We start from the raw sequence: 21,125 nt of genomic DNA on the forward strand, positions 1-21,125 counted from the left end.
CCGTGTCGGCTGTCTGTCCTCTAAGCTCTTGATCCGAAGCATTCTGGATGACTGATGGCCAGCGTGGGCAGTGTGGATGGAGAAGGGAGCGGGAGGGTGGTGGAAAAGTCTCGGCTCTCCTCATTAATCCACATTCTGTAGAACTCAGCTCTGTCTCTTTTTTTGTTTAGAACCTTCCCCTTAGATCTTCATATGGAGATGGGAGGGGGCTCCAGTGATGGAGGCACTTCAGTTCATGACCCCATGTTATAAAATCCTTGCTGTTCTTCTCCTGACGACAGACACCAATATGGATCCAATATCAAGTTGAACTTGGTGCCCATATCACCCTCCAGTTATGCAACGTTATCTCCCACCCCCACTGCCCGTCTCCTTTTTCTTTCAACCCTCCGTCTCCCACAGACTGCTTCTCCTTTACACCAAACTGCCGAGTGCACTATGTGAGGCGGTCAGACGCCCCTAAGCTCACTAGAAGGATCATACTGCTCTGCTTCTCAAGCTGTGATGAAAAATGATGCAGCTGTAAACTAAGTGGCATCAAGCTTGAGCAGAAATTAACTATCCCACAAGATCTTTTCAAAGCCCCACTGACACAACACACGGCTTTGGTTCTCTCTGCCTGTCCTCTTTGGATCTCTAATCCTCCCATCATCTGAAAGGGAGATGCGTCTATGCCAAGGCATCTATATGGATGTAAACCACCCCCGTTTATCCCCACACACACACACAAAAGACAAAAAAAAAAAAAAAAAAAAAAAAATCACCAGTCACACGTGGGAAGCTGGCTGCACTATGATGTTGCAAACCAAAACAAGTTGTGTGTGTGTGTGAACGTGCCGAGCCACGTGCGCGCAGGGACCGGCCCATTTTCACGGCGACTGAGCAGAGAGGGAATCCAATACGGCTAATTGACAGGCTGAGCCGTTTATGTAACCGCCGGGGTTCTGTCGGCTTGAAGCTGCCGCCCTTCGCTTCGTCTCTGGGCTCCATGACACCCTCCGCTTCCTCTGCCCACACGCACCGCTTCCTCACCATCCCGTCGTGGACGCCCAAATGAACAATTCCCCCCAGAACGTGAAGACTCGGTTTGCAAGGTGCTCTCCCAGCATCTTTTACATCTGTCGCCGTGGTGACAGTGTGACTGGACCACGAGTACATCGTGTCTCAACACCGGCACGTCCACTTTCACACAGCTTGACACTCGTCTGGAAACAAACAGGCATAATGGACCCTTTTCTCCACAATCAGTATATATTGATTCAGAAGAGAACAAAAGAGGCACAGCTGTAAACACAGATGATAACAACTGGATTAGTTGATGCAAAGGCATAAAAATTTGGTTAGACAGACAGCTTCTAAGTTTGCTCACATGTCCTCTTACATGTTTAAAACATCACACCCGGTCATGAAATGCTTCTATTCCACTTGATTTCAGAGATGTAAACAAGCGATCATGGTGTACAGTACATTTTGTCCCGGACTTACAGAACAGGAAGCTGATCTGGAAACCCATAGTGAATTATTAAAGCATGTCTGACTGTATAAACCTACACACATTTACATGAGAAATAACATCATCAACAACAAAAAAACAAAACAAAACAAAAACTTGCTGTTTATCAGGGCAGACATTAAAGAGCAGAACAGAAATATGAAATAGTTTCAGTAATTCTTCATGTTTACATTCTCATTCTGTCACAGAGTGTCTCTCAAAAGTGTACACAACTGAATTGATGAGTATTTCAAACATTTTCAATTTAGATTTTGTTGTATGTCCTGAGCAGTTAAATGGGGACAAATCTAATGAAGGACAAAAATATGCAATAATAAAAAGCAGAAACAGCCTCAGTGGATAAATTTGCACCTTCTTGAAGCAGCTTTTGTCTTCTAGAGTTCACCAAAGATTAGGAGTTTTAGAAAAGATGTTTCTGACATTTCCATCTTTTAGCTGAACTATCGCAAAGGGTCAAATTGACACAAAACAAAGTTTTAAGCATGAATCTAAAGGTAAGGTGAAAGGGAAAATTTAGTTTTTTATTTTCCCTTTAACATGTTTGTTTGCCGGTTAAATTGGATAAATCTGAAGTTTTGTGTGCAGTAGTTTTAAAATGATTTCTAATGGTTTGATTTTTTTTGTCACACTGTTGAGAGACACTATAATATTCTAATAAAATATTCTTATACTGATGTTGACTTTGAAGGCTTAGAAGAGCATTTGTTAAAAAAAGAGAAAAAAACACTTCAGTATGTTTGCAGAATTTATAGGATTTAAGAGAGAAAGTGGAATATTCTCACAAATGTATGCAATATATTCTAACAGGAAAACATTATTTATTTCAGCAAAGTATAAAAACTATAGAATTTCTTGAGATCAGCTTGAAATTAACTTAACTTTGATTTTTTGCATCGTGTGCTATGCAACATTTGTTTTATTCTTCTTTTAGAAAGAAATTTCAATTGAAAACTTTATAAAAACATAAAACTGTGACAATAAAACAAGAAACAAATCTCTTTGGGCATTAAATCTAGAGCACTAAATACTATATCATTTTAAAAATATAATAAACTTTGCAAACTTCACTCTTGGAAATTTAATGCTAATAATTATAGGCATGTTCAAGCTGTAACTTTACTCCTTCATCCTTACAATTGCTTTTTTAAGCCTCCTTATTCACCTGACATCACTGAAACACTATACAATACAGGCTTAAAAAAAGAATCATAACAGAAAAACTTAAACATTTGGTGCACACATTAAACAATATTGTATAGTTCTTTTTTTTTCTTCTTTGAAGCAGCAGTAGTTTTTTAAAAACTAATTTAAACGAGGTTTGCAGAGACCTTCCAAGAAGATATACTCTATTATGATTTGAAAATGTTGACCTGTTTGACTAGTTGTTAATTTCGATCTTTCAAATAAGCAGGAAAGCATTTCGGCAACCCTCGTTTCATCTTTAATTAATATGACTACATCTCCCAGCTTATGTTCAGTTTATTATTGCTTGCAATAGTTGAAAGAAATATACTAAAGTTTTTATTCTGGAGACACCCACTAAAAGATCATCTATGCTGTTTGTACAGAAATACCGAAAATGCAAAACTAATGCAAACTATGTTTAGGTCAGATTTGTTGTCGTTTAAGTGTTTGCAGCAAGCTGGAGAGCTTGGCAGCAAAAGTGGCATTTAGTGGACGCAACTCAAGTATTAACTCCACTTGGTTTGGATGAGAAATTCAAGAAATGTCCAGATAAATCATCTGACATCACATGTCTGACTCATGGAGTCATTTCAGCAGACATGCTAACACTCTCCGAGTCTCTCATAGAGAGTATAGTGTAGCTGAGGACTGAGTGCTGCTGCCAAACGAAGGGAACGTCTCTCGGGGTTGTTGTTACATGGTCCTCAAGTACAGCGACTAAACTGTAAAATTAGATGAAAAGCTATGTTAGCAAGTATGGAGACAAAAACGGTTAAGATTCAGGAGTGTTTGCTGTTTTTGTATGGAAAAGACCAACTCTGGTGGGGAGGAACAGGAACTGTGGCTGATCTGAACAGCCGGTCAAGTTTTATCCCAGTTTAGGGTCTGACGCTCTGATAATTCTTCCAAACTGTCGACTCCGGAGTTTCTTTGGTAAATTATAACATTTCTCCTTTAACATTGTTTTGAAATACAGTCTTCTGTTGTGATCAGTTGTTCTGTTCGGCACACCTGATTGGCTGAGCAGCATACAGTCCCACAAAGTGTTCGTTATCGTCATGTCTTCTTTTCTGGGAGGAGCTCTATAATTTGCTGATTCCCGCCGAGAGACACCACGGGGCTGTAGGTCAGCGCCGAGCCGTTGGTGGAGAGGTGCTGGAAGGCCATAGACGACTTCTCTGCAGGGGTGCAGAGGCGATGGAAGCGCTAAGGGGTCGGGAAAGATCCGGTTAGAAAGATAAAAATCCCGTCCTTCCTGTGAAGTTTTGAGTCATAGTCGAAAAAAAAAAAAAAATCACCTGCGGCAGAGATCCCGGAGTGGTGACCAGCGCGTACACGGCCCAGATGGGGAGCAGGGAAACCGAGGACAGGGTCAGGATCCAGCCGAGCGTGGTGGCCCAGACCGGAGCCACCAGTCCTTTCCCCAGGCTCAGCGGAGACCAACGCACCAGGGAGAAAATGAAGGTAGCCTGAAAGAAGATGGAGGGATACGACTTTGATGTCACCACTCTATTCCAACATTTAAGTTATGAATTAGATTCGGTTGAAGAAAGGGTAAAATGATGAGATAAACTGTAAAATGACACCAAATAATGTTTTCATTTTTTAGATGCATCTTGATGCAAACTATTCCACACCCAGGCGAGGCAATAAAAAAGTTTCTCAACTACTTTTAACTTGTGCTTTGTTTTCTGGTTAGAATCATTTAATGTCAAGTTAGCATGCTAACCTACATCTAACAGCTGATAAAGTTTTAAAAAGGCATCACTGTTGTAATCTGGTGGAAAAACAACACAGAAGTTATAAATATGCCCTGCAGCTAAAATGCTTTAACATTATTCTAACAGCTAATGCTAGTTTTCATCTCTTTGATAATTCTATTTGCTAATATAAAGTATGATGTCCTAAAAATATGGATTCATTTAAAAAATATTGTAAAAATCTGTGGCGCCCCCCAACTAATTGACACCCTGGACTACTGCCCCTGAAAGGACTTTCTCAAGTCTGGCTCATCTTGCAGCCTGCAGAGAAACGAAAGTAACAACTAAACTTTGTTCATTGTGGATTGTCAGAGAACAATTCAATTACGTGGAAGGTAAAGGAGGTTCACTTTTTGACTCTCGTAGAAAAATTGTGGAATAAAGACTTATCATAGTTGTTCAATAAAGGCTGAAGGACACCCGTAATGTGCTGAAGACCTTCCATGATGCTGCGCCGCAGTTGGACAATGAGATCACGCTCATTCTCCAGACGAACCTCCAACAACAACAGATGGATTCCTTCGTTGGAATGCAAAGCAGCGCTACTCCTCAGTCGCTTCCACAACAACAGACGGCAGCAGTCAGGCGGGATTTTTTCCCATTTTTACAAGGCTGCGCCCAACTACCTTGAATAATGGCTTTTTTTTTGTTCCTGACAGCAACTACTGGAGGAATGTTGTAAACTTGGCGCCGATCTGTGACGCAGTGGAGGCCATCCAGATAACGGAGAACTGTACGGAAACCAGTCAACTTAGCTTGTAGCAGGGTGTTTAAACGTTTTCTAGACTTAAATTTCAAGAGCGTTCAATTAATTTCCCCATTTTAAGTAGAACTATGAAAGAAATTTATTGAAGATATGACTAGATGAATGTTTGGACACACATTCTGAGAATGGATGGTTCAATGAATGTGTGGATAAATGTTTGAATGATTGGACTGATGGACATAAAGAGGAGTGGTTAAAAGATGGAAATATATATATATATTTTGCATAGTAGGATAGGAAATAGAGTCTGGTAATGCAAAATTCTTTCCATTTCCACAGTTTTCCAGGCTGGAAATCTATAAAATGGAATTGGAAAGACAAGGAATTCTGCTCAAGCCACAAATAAACCACAAATTGTTGCTGTTGCATACCTTTTTTCAGCCTCCTCATCAAATTTTCTGCATAAAGAGAGTTTTTCCTCATTTCTCTACCACATAGAAGTCCAGATATTTTGGTGGACCTTCAAGGTTCTGACTGAGGCTTGTGCCAGCAGGCAGAGGTTACTCACAGTGCACACGGCTGGAGTCAGGTACTTCCAGCACAGCTTGAAGACAGGCAGGGGGCTGTAGCCCGTCATATCTCTGATGTTGCCACTGAAACGCTCGGCTCCTGATGAACAAGAACACGGTAACGACAAAAGGAGTTTAGATTCTGCTGTCTTTTACTTGGCAGCAGAGAAAGCAAGAAACCAACATGAGAAAAAAATGAGTTTATCCTGCAGTTGAACCTTTTTATTCTTGCTATAGTGTCACCTGTACAAAGCCATCCACTCCTCCACTATATGTTTAGTAGAGAGCTTTAAAACAGTCGATTCCCACAGCTGTAAAAGAGCTGAGAGTCCTGACCGCTGTGCTGCCCAAAAGCCGTTGACTCAACTGCTGGGAGAGCGATAAAACCTGTCTGGCTTCATCAAACAAAAACACACAATGTGAACGGATTCGGCCCATTTCTGATCCCACGCAACAACAATGTATTGCTTTTGTACAACAGCTGTAAAGTTAAATGCTGAACATTAACTGGACTGAGCTAATTGCGAACATACAACTTTCTCCCATCTCTAGTTTAAGTCCACAGCGTCTCGTGAGGCATTAAGAGACCGATTTCTACCTGAGATAGGGACTCCCTGGGGCCCTGGGGCAGACTTAAGGCCCAGAGGAGACAGGCAGACGGGGGGATCTGGCCCGGAGCCAGCCTCCTGACAGCAGAGGAAGACTGCAGCCAGATTAATATACCGGCTCCTGACTGGAAGTGGAATGTAGGAGGCGAGGAGGTGGACAGCTTCTATCAGAACCGACTACATTCATCAATGAAAGCATTTTAAGGAACTCAACTGGGAGGGGGGACATTTATAAAAGTGAAATAAGAGAGGAATCAAAGCATTAAATAAGATAAGAAAAATGAAGAGGAGGAGGGAAAACAACTCAGGATGGAAAAAAAAGTTATTAAATAAATGACTCCTTATTTATAGTCACTGCAGCTATTTTTACACCCCTGAGATTTTAAGAGACACAACAGAAAGTAGTAGATGAAGGGAAATGATACTCAATTTTCAACATTATGAAAACCTGAAAAGTGTGGTGGACACATGCAGTCAGTGGATAAATACTCTGGATGCAAGTCTTGAGCTTTGCACAGTTTCTGCAGGTTTCACCAACTCAAACTGAAGGCTTTTTGAAATTTTAGATCTACATCATGACAGAAATTTACAAAAACAAAACTGCATATTTTAAATAGAAGTAGTGCTTAGCTTTGTTGGACATAATGAACGTAATAAAGTCTGGGTTGCTCTGGACTTTGACTAGGACACTCGCACTTCATTGGATCTCTGGCTGTATTTTTACGTTTTTTTCCTGTCTGTCACTCCATGATGCCGCCACAATGCTTCACCACGAAAATACTGCGTTCAGGGAGACAAGGGGCAATTTTACATCATACAATGTCGGCCAAAAAGGTAACACTGACCGACACTTGAATGCTACAAGTGGTGCAGAAGAGCTGGATTCATACCGTAGACCCAGCCGATGGCCAGAGACTGGAAGATGGAGAGAAGCAGCAAGCTGGCTCCACTGCAGGAAAAGTGGTCATAGATCTGGAACACAAAGAGACCACCCTATCCGAGGTGGAAACATATGGGGAGGACAGAGAAAAAACACAACAACGACAAGAAAAATGACTCCTTAGTTTCATGTTATGAAAAAAAAAAAAGCTAGCAGAAAGGATGGGCGTCACATAAAACTCACCGGTGTGACCATAACCAGCCCAATCAGGAAGCAAACAACGCACACCAGCAGCAGCAGCAGCTCTCTGCGGTATCCGCGCCGGATCACGTGGGGATACAGGTCCGTCACCGAAGTCATGAGAGCCTCCAGGCTCACAAACTGGATCCCACAGGACAGGAACATGTTTGTGTGTGTGAGCTGACAGATACACACTCCGCTGATGTCACATTATAATGTGAAAGAGAGCGTCTACCTGCGTGTCGAGACCCAGCATGATGATCATGAGGAAGAAGCAGACGGCCCAGAGCTGAGGAACCGGCATCATGGCGACGGCTCTCGGGTAGGCGATGAAGGCAAGACCGGGTCCTGTCAGAACACACCATAAAAAGGTATCAAAAGTGCTGCTACTTTTATTAAATGTAAAGAAGAAGCATGAGTTTTTAAGAATGTTGCTTAATTCTGCCTATTTGGATTCAGCTAAATAAAATGAAGATGCTGAATTATTTGTAAATTAAAAACCAAAATGTCCGCAGAACTTCTGATTCAAAAGGATCAGATGACGACATGTTAAAGACTGTGTGCCTCTGAGAGCCAGCTTTTACCTGACTGAGCCACGGCGCCTATGTCAACGCCTTGTTCTTCAGCCATGAAGCCCAGAACAGAGAAGATGGCGAAACCGGCCAGGAAGCTGGTGCTGCTGTTCAGGAGGCACAGCATGAAGGAGTCCCTGGGAACAAACAAGGAACATGATGCAACGCCCCATGATTTAGCACAAAAAAAAAAAAAAGAAGTTTTTCAAAACAAGAGATGGATCTGGAGGCTGGAGGCGTTCGGGGCTGAATGTGTGTGGGAAAAGTGAGACTGTGGGAAAAATGGCAGTGAGGGATTTTCATTGAGGTGTGGCTGTGTCGGAGTGTTTTCTCTGCCCATTCCTGCCATTCCTTCTGGAAGCCATCTGACCGGTGGGAGCCAACATCTTACATTTCAGTGTGTGTGTGAGCATGCAGGCATGTGTATGTGTGTGAGAGTCTCACTTATAGCAGTCATTGTTGTATTTGTTGTAACTGCCCAAGGCTGTGAGACTTCCCAAGCAGATTCCATAAGAGAAAAATATCTGGGTACCAGCATCCATCCATACCTAGAGAGAGAAGAAGAGGAGGGAATAAATGGATAGAATTAAATACAATTTCTAATAAATCTGTACAATATGAGGGGTGTTTGTGCACCTGAGGGTCAGCCAGGCGGGTGATGTTGGGTTTGAGGTAGTAAATGATGCCCTGGGTCGCTCCAGGCAGCGTGGCACCGCGCACCAGCAGCACAAGCAGCATGATGTATGGGAAGGTGGCCGTCAGGTACACCACCTGAAAGACACGCAAACGCTACATAAACCCATCTTTATTCACTTCTTCAGCTGGAAAAGACATAGAAAATAAAGTAAAATTACTCAAGAGGTCAAAAACATTTTTAAGAGGACTCCTGAGCAATACGTGTGTGGCTGCATTCAGTTTTAGAGGCTGGTTCCCAGGCTTAATTGGAGTAGAAGGTGATTGACCCAGTAATTAGAGAGGATTGGGTACTGGGTGTAATTGTGTCTGACTAAATATGAGTGTTCCAGCTTGGCAGAGAAAACCAACAGCTTACGAAAAGCAGAAAGACGCAACAAAACCTTCATCATAGCTCAGGCAAGATTTACTCTTATATTTTGAATCGTTGTTATGTTTCCAGGCTGTCTTTCGCTTCAGTGTGTTTCTTTCTAATGGTCTCACATTTTCCTCAGGGATGCAACACTTTTGTTACTTGAAACAAAATTATTTTCCCTTACTCCAATATGCATAAATTTATGGTGAATGGAAGTGCAGCTAGTGAGAATAAAACACACGTGCTGTTTTACAAAGAAGATAGAAATATCTGGTTTCAACTGGATATACTTTGTTTCATAGCAGACTGATGAATGAACAAACAGTTTGTACCGGGTAGTGAACTGAATCCATTCAGTTTGAACTGTTTTACATTTTGACTTCAGCGCAAACTTTAAATAAATGCTTGCCTGTATTTACGAGAGCTGTAAGTGCAAAAACAATGTCAGTCACATTGCTGCTGACCTTTCCGGTGGACTTCACGCCCTTCCAGACACAAAAGTAGCAGACGAGCCAGACGACGGCCAGACACAGAGCCAGCTTCCAGCTGACCGGGCCCAGCTCATCTAAAGTTCCTGACAGGCGGAGCACTTCCCGTCTGGAACACACACACGTACACACACGAAGATGCCATCAATCCGAGACATTGACTATACCTGTAAACGGCATGCCGGCTTTTCCACACTTACTCCCAGAACTCCATGACCGGGGAGGTGGCGTTCACAGGCAAGCTGGTCACGTTTGCAGTCTGGTTGTATTTATCGAACAAGAAGCACGCGTCTGCAGAAGTACCAACAAGTCCACCTTTAAAATTCTTATCAAACCGGTTCACCAGCAGCTTGTAACGCCGTCACCGACCCGTGTTCCACGTGTTGTTGCAGTGCGACCACGGCAACTCGGCCTGGAAGCTGTAGAACAGGTAGAAGAGGGCCCAGGCCAGGATGACGATGTAGTAGACGCAACCGTGCAGAATCATCACCTGGCTAGCATAGCCGAGACCTGCAGAAACACGGCAGGAAGCTCACATCACTTCCAAGTTGCATGGGTTTCAGATGAAAGCGTCTTTTTTTTTTTTTTTGCTGGAACTCTGGAGCTTGCAGCCCACACCTCGTGTATCTTCATTAGGAATGAAGGATCTGATGATCTTGAGTGGGTTACAGACAGAAGGCTCTCTGTCTGGATAAAGAGCTTATTTGTTGAGTGTGCTAATGAAGTTCAGTGCTTTAATCTGCTACTGAAAAATGCGGACCAGAGTGAAACATACAAGAACAAATCTCCTTGTTCCTGGGGTTGACATAAGGCAAGCAAAGTTAGCAATTTTCTCTCCGAGGTGCAAAAAGCACACAAAGGACCAAAATAAAAATCATTTTTAAGCAATGACCCAACACAAAATAGCTTGCTTTTCATGTTCTGTACAAATAAAAATCTGAAAGATCAGCATGTATTTGTATTTGTCTTTTCTCTAATACACAAAAACAGGGTGCAATGTTGTAAAAGGTTGCCTCTTTGTATTTGAACTCTTCCAAATCTGTGCCTAAAGTCAAGGTCATCCTCTCTTCCCTCCCCTGTGTTTGTGATGTGGAGCTCGACGTTCCCATACAGCCAAGGATTTATTTTTTATCCCCCTATTTCCTGTTCTGAAAAGTTTGTTTTATATTGTCTAGAGCGTCTGAGGGGCCGATAGCCTAAAGGAAGAGAAACTGTAGCGGCAAAATAAAATGCATGAAACAATTAAATGAGATTTTAGACAGCTGATAGTTTCTCTTGAAGAGCTTAAAAAGGATTTATCGGATTTCATTTTTGCGAGGAGAATGATGGGATGAATATTATTAAGACTGCTGCAGAAAAGTTACACATATTGCTGTATTTAAGCACATTAACTGAAAGGTTAGTGGAAGGAAAAAGAGTGGTAGGAAAAGGTAGATGAGTTTAAAGCTGTTATTGAAGCAACCACGCTGATTATCTCCATGCCACGCCACATTACTGCAGTAATTCACGCAAAAAAAACAACAACCCACTTTTCATTCCAAACACAAACAGTAAATACAAATAGATTATTGATGACTGAAAAATAGGATCACCTCCAAATAAGGGGCAAATGGTTCTCCAGGCACTGACCCCTCCCAAGCTGGTGAACTGACCCAGAGAGGTCTCCAGGAGGAACAGGGGGACGCCACACAGCACCAGGAACAGCAGGTAGGGGACAAAAAACACACCTGCACACAAACAAGAGGTTACAGAAATCTGCAAAACAACAAAAACGGAAAATGCAAAAAAAAAAAAATTTTTTTTTCTCTTCACCTCCTCCGTTTTTATAGCAGAGGTAGGGAAACCTCCAGACGTTGCCCAGCCCAATGATTTGCCCGGCCACCGCCAGGAGGAACTCGGCCTTGCTGGCCCACTGGCCCCTGGCCTGCAGGCCGTCTCCCAGGGCTTCTTTCTTCCTGGGGAGGCCGGCGTGGGGGAACTTTGTCAGCGGCTGGTCGGATGGCGGCGAGAGAGGCTGGTCGGCCATCATCGGTTCTGGCAGGGACACACACACACCCCTGAGGCGGGAAGAAAACAGGACAAATAAGCAGAATTAATGAGGGAGACGAGCACATCTTGCAGCTAACGCAGGCAGAAGAAACATTTTGACACATAAAGGAACAAGAAGAGCCAGAAGAACTCACATTGTAGCGGCTGAGCAAGAGAAAGTAAAAGCTGGGAAGAATTCTAACTGTTGGTTTGGCTGCTTGTCTTATCTGAGCCGTGAGTCCCAAGGACAACTCCTGTGGGTGTGTGTCCTTTATCAGACGTCTGCAGGACATCAAATGCCTAAATTTGTCCTCTTCTCATTCATCACAAAGAATAAATGCTGCTTTTGTAAATGGAAATGCTTCAAGCATGTGCCGAAGAATGCTAATTTTTGTTTATAAAGTTTTCTATTCATGCATTTTACTCGTAGTTTAAACCAAACTTAACGAAAAGCTATTTTTTTTTAAATGTAATATAATATTTGGGACTCTTTCTGTTTATTATTGTGATACATCAGTATTATTAATGCTTCCATTGTTTTTGCAGGTTTTCCGTTTGCAAGTTTTAGCTTAAAACATACAGACTCTTGCCAAAACAATCATATTTTCACATTAATAGCCTACTTTATTTTATTTTGATTTTATACAGCAGACCACAGGCGGAGGGAAAAATGTACATGGTTTACTTTTTTTTTTTTTACAAATGAGAATCTGAAAAGTGTGGTGAGCTTTTTGTGTTCAGACCCATGTGGCTCAATACTTTTGTAGAAGCAATTTTGGACGTTTGGAAATTAAGATTTTTTGCCAATTCTTCTGGGCAAAAGAACTCAGTCAAATCAATGTTCAAGCATGGGCAGATTTTCAATTGGAATTACACCTTTTGGACTTTGACTAGACCATTTCATTACATAAAATGCTCTAGTAGTATGTCTAAGATTGTAGTAAATGCTATATTCACTGTGCACTATAAAAGATTATTTTGACACATCGGTTGAATATAATCACAGATTTTAGCCTGTATTTAGCTCCATCCATCTCCCTATTAACTCGCCAGCTTCTCTTTCCCCACACAAAGATGCTTTCACTCCGTTTTTCCTCTGGTATGTTTATTTTCACTCAGTTTCCTTCCTTTACTTCTCTGTTGACAAACTGCACACGTTACTTTTGATTGTCTTTCAACAACAGCTCACTTTGTAGCAGAACTACTTTTTGTAGGCTTCTAACATAAAATGTGAATTAGTTGAAGGGCTCTCCATGCTTTGGAGCTGCTTGTGCCACTTTTTGCTCTGTAAAGTCCCGTGTGTGTTGCAGGATGCTGCACTGAGAATCGGATTTCTGCGTAAATTCCTCAGATATTCCGGTGACACTCGGTTCCGTCTTCATCCTCGACTCTCCGTTATGAACCACGTGATCAAATAACGCTGATGTAACAAAGTCCGGGCCACCTTTCATAACTCCAATGTTACTCTGCACAGCACTGCGCTCAAATACACGCAATAATGAGGTTGTGAGCGATACTCGAGGGTCATGCAACCTCTACAGTATGAAATGAAAAGTAACACAGGACTGAGCAGCAGAGGCGTGTTTGAGGATGCTCCTCCAAATCCCGCCTCACGCAACACACCGCAGAGCCTCCGCGTTAGTTTTCGCTCTGGAAGCGGAATGAAAAGACAAAACGCGGACAAGTGGACATGACAGCGCCTACCTCTGCGTTTCCGGTGGTTCTCCACGCCTCGGACGCCCCCCCGCGCGCGCGCCGCACTGATCTATAGCGGGTTGAGCTTCAGCAGCGACTCGGAACCAAATTTACACCCCTGACTGTGTGTTTCAGAGTCCATTCGTTAGACCGGCAATATGAACAGGTTACAAAATGAACCGCGCGGCATCATGGGTATTGAGTGCTCTTTTCCCCCGACCGCCTCATTGTTTCAAAACTTCACAGAGGTTGCCCTTCATGGCGACTTTGTTTGTAGTTTTTGTTGCTTCCGCAACCTGCGCAGCAACTTGCACAAGAGGGATGTTTGTTCCTCCATGTTGCTTCTTAATGTGATTCCTTCTTCCTGGTCAGTGGAGAGGCAGGCAGGAAAACTGACCAAAACGCATAAAAATGCGTCTTCTGTGGCTTAATAAGTAAAGGCTTCTGGATTCTCTATGGAGGACTGAAACTGTTTCAAAATAAAATAAAAAATATACAAAGGATTAAATAAATTAACCAGAACACTTAATATTACCAATTAATTATAAAAGAGACATATGTTTCATTTTTTATAATTTAATTTACTTCATTTTTAGTCCTATCAAGTAAATGTTACTGTTTTTAAAATGCAGAATTTCTATTTTAAAACTTTCATGTCATATTTTTCAACAAAATTGTTTTATTTCCATGTATTCTTTGGACATTTTTTTTGTCAGCCATTTTTATTTTGCTGCATGAATTTCTGTCTCATTATGCAAATAATGAGACGATGCTTCAGCTTCTGCCTATTGGTTGCTTAGCAGTGCACAATAAAGCTCAAATCAACAAAGACACATACAATCAGTTTCAGGAGCAGAAGCTTAGCTAGTGTATTTAAAAAATAAATAAAATAAATAAAAACAAGGCCTTTTCATAATTTGGGAGACATTGAAGACTTTTGAAATGATTGGCAATAAGTGTCTCACTGTGGAGAAAGTATTTTTTGTTTTCTGCCACACTGGAAGGTTTTTGTTGGACCTTCGCCTGTAGAGCTGAAGTATATGCTTATACTTCAGCTATAAGCGTTTTTAATGGACTGTGCCATCACCTGTAGCCAATCAGCAGAGCCTTTATAGCTTCAGCAACACAATGCAGTCGCTTGCTAACAGTCTGCTCTATGGACTTCATTCAGAAAATCACATTCCATTGCTTGAATATATCAGGCAACATTATCTGCAGTATAAATCACAGGCAAGACTAAAAGAGCTTGTACTGTAACCTGTGCATACGAGCAGTCATGCATGTCAGGGCTCCAGTTTCCAGAATAATACAATGATCTCAAGGAAAGAGTAACCCATTTGTTTGTGCAATCTGAAATTAATTATAGTCTTTATTATTTCTGAGAACCGTAACCTTGATAGACTATTATCCTTTACGGCACTGGCGACCAGTAAGTTCTGCTTTTTAAATCACTCCTCATTGTTAAAAAGAATCAGAAGTTTGGATTTCAGTCAGGTGGCTGAGATGTTCACTTTCTCAGTCCATAAACATGATAAGCATGACACTGCTGTCATAAAGAGAAAAGTTGAAACAAGTCACCTACATAACGCTTCACGATGGTTTAACTTGTTGGTTTCAACTCAACATAACCTGTTGTTGTTGTTAGAAGAGTTTTTATTGATCACAAGGACAGAACATCTATTTCTGTTTGCAGGTTATCTTTATGGTTTTGGTGATATGTGTTAAAGATAAGCTGAATGCTGTGGTCATTAAAACCAGGATGTCCGATCTTAAACTCATATCTTGATCCATTAAGCAGACACTAAATAGATTTTTTTAAATATTGATTAAAAATCTAACTTTACAGCTAAAAACTTCAACACTAAAGCACTAAATCGAGAACAAAAGACTTTTGCATTATGGAACGAAACTTCCACGTACTCTTGAAGTCTGCAATTAACTAGCAATACAAATTTATGCCTGATTATTTCAGGATTGTTCATTAGTTGGAAACGTTGCACAAAGGAAGCCAAGACGTTAAAAGGTCAAGAGCCAGGAAGTGGTAAAAAGTCTCAACAATACATGAATTCCTCAACCACTAGTGTGCTCTCCACACGCAGCCTCTCCACATACAAATGCCTGAATTCCCAGGGGCTAAATAAGCCCCCGGCACCAGGAGTCCTTTAATACAGCCTCTGTTCTTCTGCCTCTGTAAAGGCCCTGCCATGGCATGTAACTCAGACAAGGTGCAGCCATGCACACTTTCTAAGTGCTTTATGTGTAGTTTTATAGGTGTGTTGTACTAAGGACACTGGGTCACTGATATACACTAAGAGGTGTTGACACACTCTGTTGCTCTTTGCAATCTGCTGCATCTTGTCATTGTCAAGATGCGACTGCAGTGATTTGTTTTTTTCCTGTTTGGCAATTAGTCGAGTCGTAAATATTAACAAGGACTAAAAGAAGATGGTTATGTAACGGCAAAATCAAGATGCAGCCCTAAGATGAGAATACTGAACTTCACAGCTTCAATCCCAGTAGTGAAGTACTATTCAAATCAGAAGAGGATCTACATGCATAAATGAAATTATAGAGGTACAAAAAAAGAGAAAAAAATCAGTAAATGTCTTAGTTGTGATTGAGCAATATTAATTTGTGTATATGAGGTCAGAGATGATTTGAAAAGCAGGTATCAGGTTTGCCATGTCTTCTGGTTTAGCAGCTCCAAAACAAGATACCCAACACCTTCCAACTGGCTCACTGTGACCCGATCCGGCCGCCTGCTGCAAGCTAGCAGGGCCCAGGCAAACACACTCTCTACAACACGCTTTTTCTTGATTATGGACAGGGAAGATAATTAGAATTGCTGGAAAGAAAATCTCTTAGTTTCTGACAAATATGTTCTTTTTATAGTTTTCAGAGATGTAAGTTGGGAGGATGAAGTATTTGCCTTTTCTTTTCTTTTTTTTTATTTAAAATAAAATCTTTTAGCACTTTGAATATTTCTCTCATGTTAATATTATTTATGCATACTAAGTAAAAGTTGCTGATTCACCATGAAAACACAGCTGACGAACGCTGTTGGGAGTCTTTGCTCCAAGCTATTGATCAGCGTGAATATGTGTTTGTTCAGGAATTACACAACTTGAAACAAAAGATTAAAGTTGAAATACTCACCTACTTCCTTTGCTGACATTATGCTAAATCTGTTTGTATACATGCAGAAGAGTTATTTAAGATTTCATCATTTGCTTTCGAAATAAAATCCTTACATGCCATCTTTTAATCATCTGAACAGAGCACAAAGAAAAAAATCCACACCACACTAAGGTTAACAAGATTATTTAATCAAACCCTTATGGTGTGGTTTAGCTTAAGAGCTCTAATTCCTTGGACTTTCCTGTGTCTGCTTCTCCAAATCTTCAATAGGTAAACAGTTTAGCAGCTTACACACAAGCCATTCATGGAAATGCTCCACAGTATTCCACTTGTAGATGTTGTTATGATGTATGAAAGGAATATGAACCTTTACTTTGGGATCTTAAAAAGCAAATGCACAAATATTAAAAAGTAGGGAGTTTAAATTAAGTACAAAGATCATTCTGACAGGAGATTAAAATCTGGCTTGAAGTAAGTAGCCAATTTGAAATACACAACATAATATTTTCCCTTATTGTCACAATTTGTTCAGAAGAAAAGATACAGAAGCTAATTAAGTTAACAAGGTGAAAACGCTAAATATAGTATGTACATATTTCAGCTAACGTCTTTATCCTTATTGCTGAACCTAATCTACAGATTAGAAATGAAACATCTCTAGGAATTTCTAAAATTCACAGAGAATTGAGTTTAAAGTGTTGTAGGAAAGAATGCGAAGACAGATGTATAAGTGGAAGCAAATCATTTGATTAAAATGAGATAAAGCCACTTGGAGACGATGAAATTTACCAGACTATCTCTTGTCCTCCTGCTGAACTTACCTCTGTTTGTGGATTCTCACTAAACCCTCGAGATGGTGCCTTAGTGAGCCGGATTAATTGAGACCCTGCTCATCCTGATCATTTTACAGAGAAGTGGGTCCGACCCGTCTCTCTCCCTTTGCCCATCCAGCCTCAGCTTGTTATAAACCAGACTCTCAGGCAGACCTGAGTGATCTAAACAAAGCCAGATTCCTGTTGATCACTGAGCATGAAGTCGAGGGGCTAAATCATCACATCATGGGACTGGTGAGAGCCTGGATGGCTGACTCGTGAATACTCGACCCTAAAGCAGCATTAACAGTTTCCCTCCTTTGCAATAGCAGAAAATAAAACTGAACTCCAGCATGTACAGTAAAAGCTACACATCTATGATTTGATGGAGTAGAAGATATATCAAGACGCTTTATAGCGTCAATCAGAGTTTGGATGTGGGTGCAGAAGTCATGCCTTTATCCAGGAAGTCAGCTTTACAGTAATTAATTCATCTAATCTGCCTGAGGCTCCCAGACCTTCACACTCTGGGCTGCAGTCGGCCCACGAAGGAATGCAGGGAGGGATTATCTGAAAACCTCATCTAATAATCCCTTCTGCTTTCACTGATAAACTGGTTTTGCTGTCAGTGAATTAAAGGTATGAAAGAAAACTAACTTGAGGATGAGATGATGAACTGTTTTTCAGTATTAATTTCAATTAACCCCATTGGGTTGGACTTCTTCACTTAAATGTGATTAAGAAGGATAAGATTATACAATTTTCAGATCAGTGAAAGACAACCCGAGTAAATACAAATTCAGTAAGGGGGGAAAACTGTCAAGAAAGAAAGTAAAAACAATATTCCTGGAGAACATACAGATACCAGCGGTGCTTTGATGAGTTTGTGTGATGAATTTCATTATGACAAACTCCAAGAACAATCTGTTTGGTTCAAAACTTCCAGAGAAATATCACAGATGATTTCATCCTAAAAAAGCTTGAAGAGACTCTTTTACGGTTTAACATAAGTTCTATTCTTGGCACAAAAGAGGCTTACCTCACTTATGACTATACTGCTTCCACAACAAATGGAGTCCCAGTGATAAAATCTACTGGGGATTTAATGATCTGGAAGTTACTCATGATGACTTCCTAGAACCTTCCCTTGTGATTGGTTATACTCTATTAGCATTGCCCCTTCCACATAAATGAGCTTGAGTCTGTGTTGACTGACCAGGTTGATAACCAATGTGTTGACAACACTTCTCATTGTGCAGAAAAGCCACATGAATGGCTTTGCTTGAATAATGCTGTACAAATATGACCTTAGCCCTTCCAGTAGGTAACTTACCCAACAGTGATTCAGTAATGAGGAAGTGACGCATGCAACCATCCCAGCCAGCCCATTACAACTATACTAACACATTATGAAACATAGCAGTTTCATAAACACAGAACGGCATCAGGCCCACACCACTGACTCCGGAGAAACTCTAATGTTTCTGCCAGCGGCCCATGGAAAACTGCGAGACTGCTTAACAAGAGTCAGTCCCCCCACACGGCGATGACAGAAAGCGGCACTTCCTGAACGCCAGCAGCTAAATCTGAGAAGCTGCCTCAGCGTATGTGGTTAAATCGCATGAGAGCGATGGAAACATCCGTGGTCACCTTTGGCTAAACACAGCCTGAAAATAAAACACACGCTACAACTGACATGACATCAGTCTGCATCAGCACAAACAGGGAGAAATAGGTCTTTAGGTGAATGTAGCCGTGTTGCTGGAAAAATACATGGTAGTTGCCATGTGAGTGGGACTGAATTCAGATCAATTAAAGGCTGATTTAACTTTAATTGTAGTGTTTTGGTAATTGCAAGTTATACTGTAGAGTTCGAGGATCCTTATTTTTACAAAAGAGTGATTTCATACTGTCTGCAAACTCAGGTTACTGTAATTTATCGGTTGTCACAAAGCTGATCATAATTGTGAAGTGGAATGAAAAGTGTGCCATGCCTTAATAATTAGGCAAATTCCACAAACCCAATTTAGATTCAGGATTGGACTTTGACTATGCAGTTTTAAAACATGAAAATACTTTGTTTGGATCGATTTCAGACTCTAGAGCCTTCAGAATTATGACTTGGCATCTTCTTACCCAGTCTGCCAAATGTCCAAGCTGATAAAACAAAGCAAAAAACAATCCAACAACATAATTACATGTTCACCATGTAATCACACTCTGTTGCATAAATATTTAATTTATTTATTTTTATCTATTTCACATTTAAATTTCTGGCTGTAATGTGAAAATTTTATAAAAAGTAAGTAATTTATTTATTCCTGCCATGGAGAAAAGAGAACCTACACATAATAATTTGCGCAGTGCATTTTGAGTTTATTATTTTTAAAAAGCTCTCATAGGAGTTTTGTTCAGTAAAATTTGATTTATACTGTCAGAGTGTAAATGAAAGCAACAGAAACAGCAGATGATGTGTAAATATCAGAGCAGCTAACACAGATTAACACGTCATCTTTTGTTGGTCCAACAAAAGGGAGTGTAAAATGCAGAAATACAAGTTTAGATAAGGCATAGTAAATTTGCACATGGCATGACTCAGCATTTTGTATAAGCAGTGATGCAAGTCATAGTTACAAAATAATTGGTTTTATCTTAAAGTGTTCGATCAGGATCTCGTAATCTGAGCTCTTAATTAAAGCTTCATCTGTATTAAATACTTTATGTTTTTATACCTGTTTTAAAAAAAATATATTATATACCAAAGATGACATCAATATGGGGACACCAGTCTCACACATAACCCAGAGCCAAAACAGTGTAATTGTCTTGTAATTTCATCTATTATTTAGCATTTTGTACGTAATAAAAAGCCATATTCACACACAAACATTTGTACACATGTCTTTCCTCTACCTGCGGTAACCTGACACTGTCCTCTTTAAACTCTTCCCCTACCTGGAAACATACAGGAACTGAGCAGTAAAACACCCACACAGATCAGGTGGGAGAAGTAAATCTGCTCCAAATGTCCAGGTCGGCTCTGCTTTACTCCATTTACTACACGATTAAAGTTCACATCTAAGCTGTTTTTGGATGATAAAGAATCGCTTGCTTACCTCGTCCTCATCTCTCGAGAAATGACTGAAATTGGCCCAGGGACATGACAGGTGTAGCCGTGGGGGAGGAGCTTCAGACCAGGGAGCTCCTGAGGCAAAACAGACCGTCAGTGTGATGACACAACTTTGACTGGGCCATTCCAGCATGTGAATATGCGTTGTTCTGAACTGTTCTGTTGGAGTGTGAATCTTCGGGACGTTTCATTAATACACATGTTACATTTACCATAACAAAATAAATAATAAATAAAAATAAAAACAGTCACCGTGAGCATGCTCTCTACTGAGGGACTATTCTTTATGAATGGACACATGCATGAGGACACACCTGGGAACCTTCAGTTCTCAGGTGTGTCACTTTATGCCGTGTTACAAATTATTATGCACATCAGATTTTCTAAACATTTTATGGATTATAAAGAACTGCAAACGACTGTTGGTTGAATGTGCAACATTAAGTGGTACTAAAATCAAAAACTATTTCAATCAAAAACATCTCAACAGACAGTTACATGTTAACATCGAATCCCTTCTTTGATATCACCTGCATAATTCTTGCATCCATTGAACTTGTGAGTTTGTGGAAAGCATGCCACCTTCAGATCTTCTGCTTGAGGAAACTCTAAAGGTTCTCAATAGGGTCAGAGGTCAGAGGAGGATGGTGACCACATCATGAATTTCTCCCCTTTCATGCTCATAGCAGCCAATGACACAGTGGTATTTCTTGCAGCTTACTCTGGTAGCATGTAGTTTATAGGTAACATGAT

At 40.7% G+C, this 21,125-nt stretch overlaps 1 protein-coding gene across 1 annotated transcript; it reads right to left on the reverse strand.

Moving 5' to 3' along the window:
- Positions 1 to 1,183: 1,183 nt before the first annotated feature.
- On the reverse strand, positions 1,184 to 20,431 carry LOC129379045 (sodium- and chloride-dependent GABA transporter 2-like). The gene is made up of 15 exons (XM_055059600.1): positions 20,359 to 20,431; positions 11,382 to 11,626; positions 11,162 to 11,296; positions 9,939 to 10,079; positions 9,770 to 9,860; positions 9,546 to 9,678; positions 8,670 to 8,804; positions 8,478 to 8,581; positions 8,046 to 8,170; positions 7,697 to 7,809; positions 7,465 to 7,602; positions 7,232 to 7,334; positions 5,733 to 5,833; positions 3,997 to 4,167; positions 1,184 to 3,904 (listed from the first exon to the last, which is right to left on the reverse strand). Exons 1-15 carry the CDS (start codon positions 20,367 to 20,369, stop codon positions 3,755 to 3,757), a joined length of 1,896 nt encoding a protein of 631 aa, XP_054915575.1. The 5' UTR covers positions 20,370 to 20,431; the 3' UTR covers positions 1,184 to 3,754.
- Positions 20,432 to 21,125: the final 694 nt, after the last annotated feature.

Source organism: Poeciliopsis prolifica, unplaced genomic scaffold (genome assembly GCF_027474105.1).
Source record: "Poeciliopsis prolifica strain line A6 unplaced genomic scaffold, Auburn_PproV2 SCAFFOLD055, whole genome shotgun sequence".
NCBI lineage: Eukaryota > Metazoa > Chordata > Actinopteri > Cyprinodontiformes > Poeciliidae > Poeciliopsis > Poeciliopsis prolifica.

Coding starts and splice junctions, on each gene's coding strand:
- LOC129379045 (XM_055059600.1), bottom strand. Junction 7,603..7,696: donor TGCTGGGTCTCGACACGCAG/GTAGACGCTCTC, acceptor TGTGGGATCCAG/TTTGTGAGCCTGGAGGCTCT. Junction 5,834..7,231: donor GGCCATCGGCTGGGTCTACG/GTATGAATCCAG, acceptor CTTGTTCATCAG/GAGCCGAGCGTTTCAGTGGC.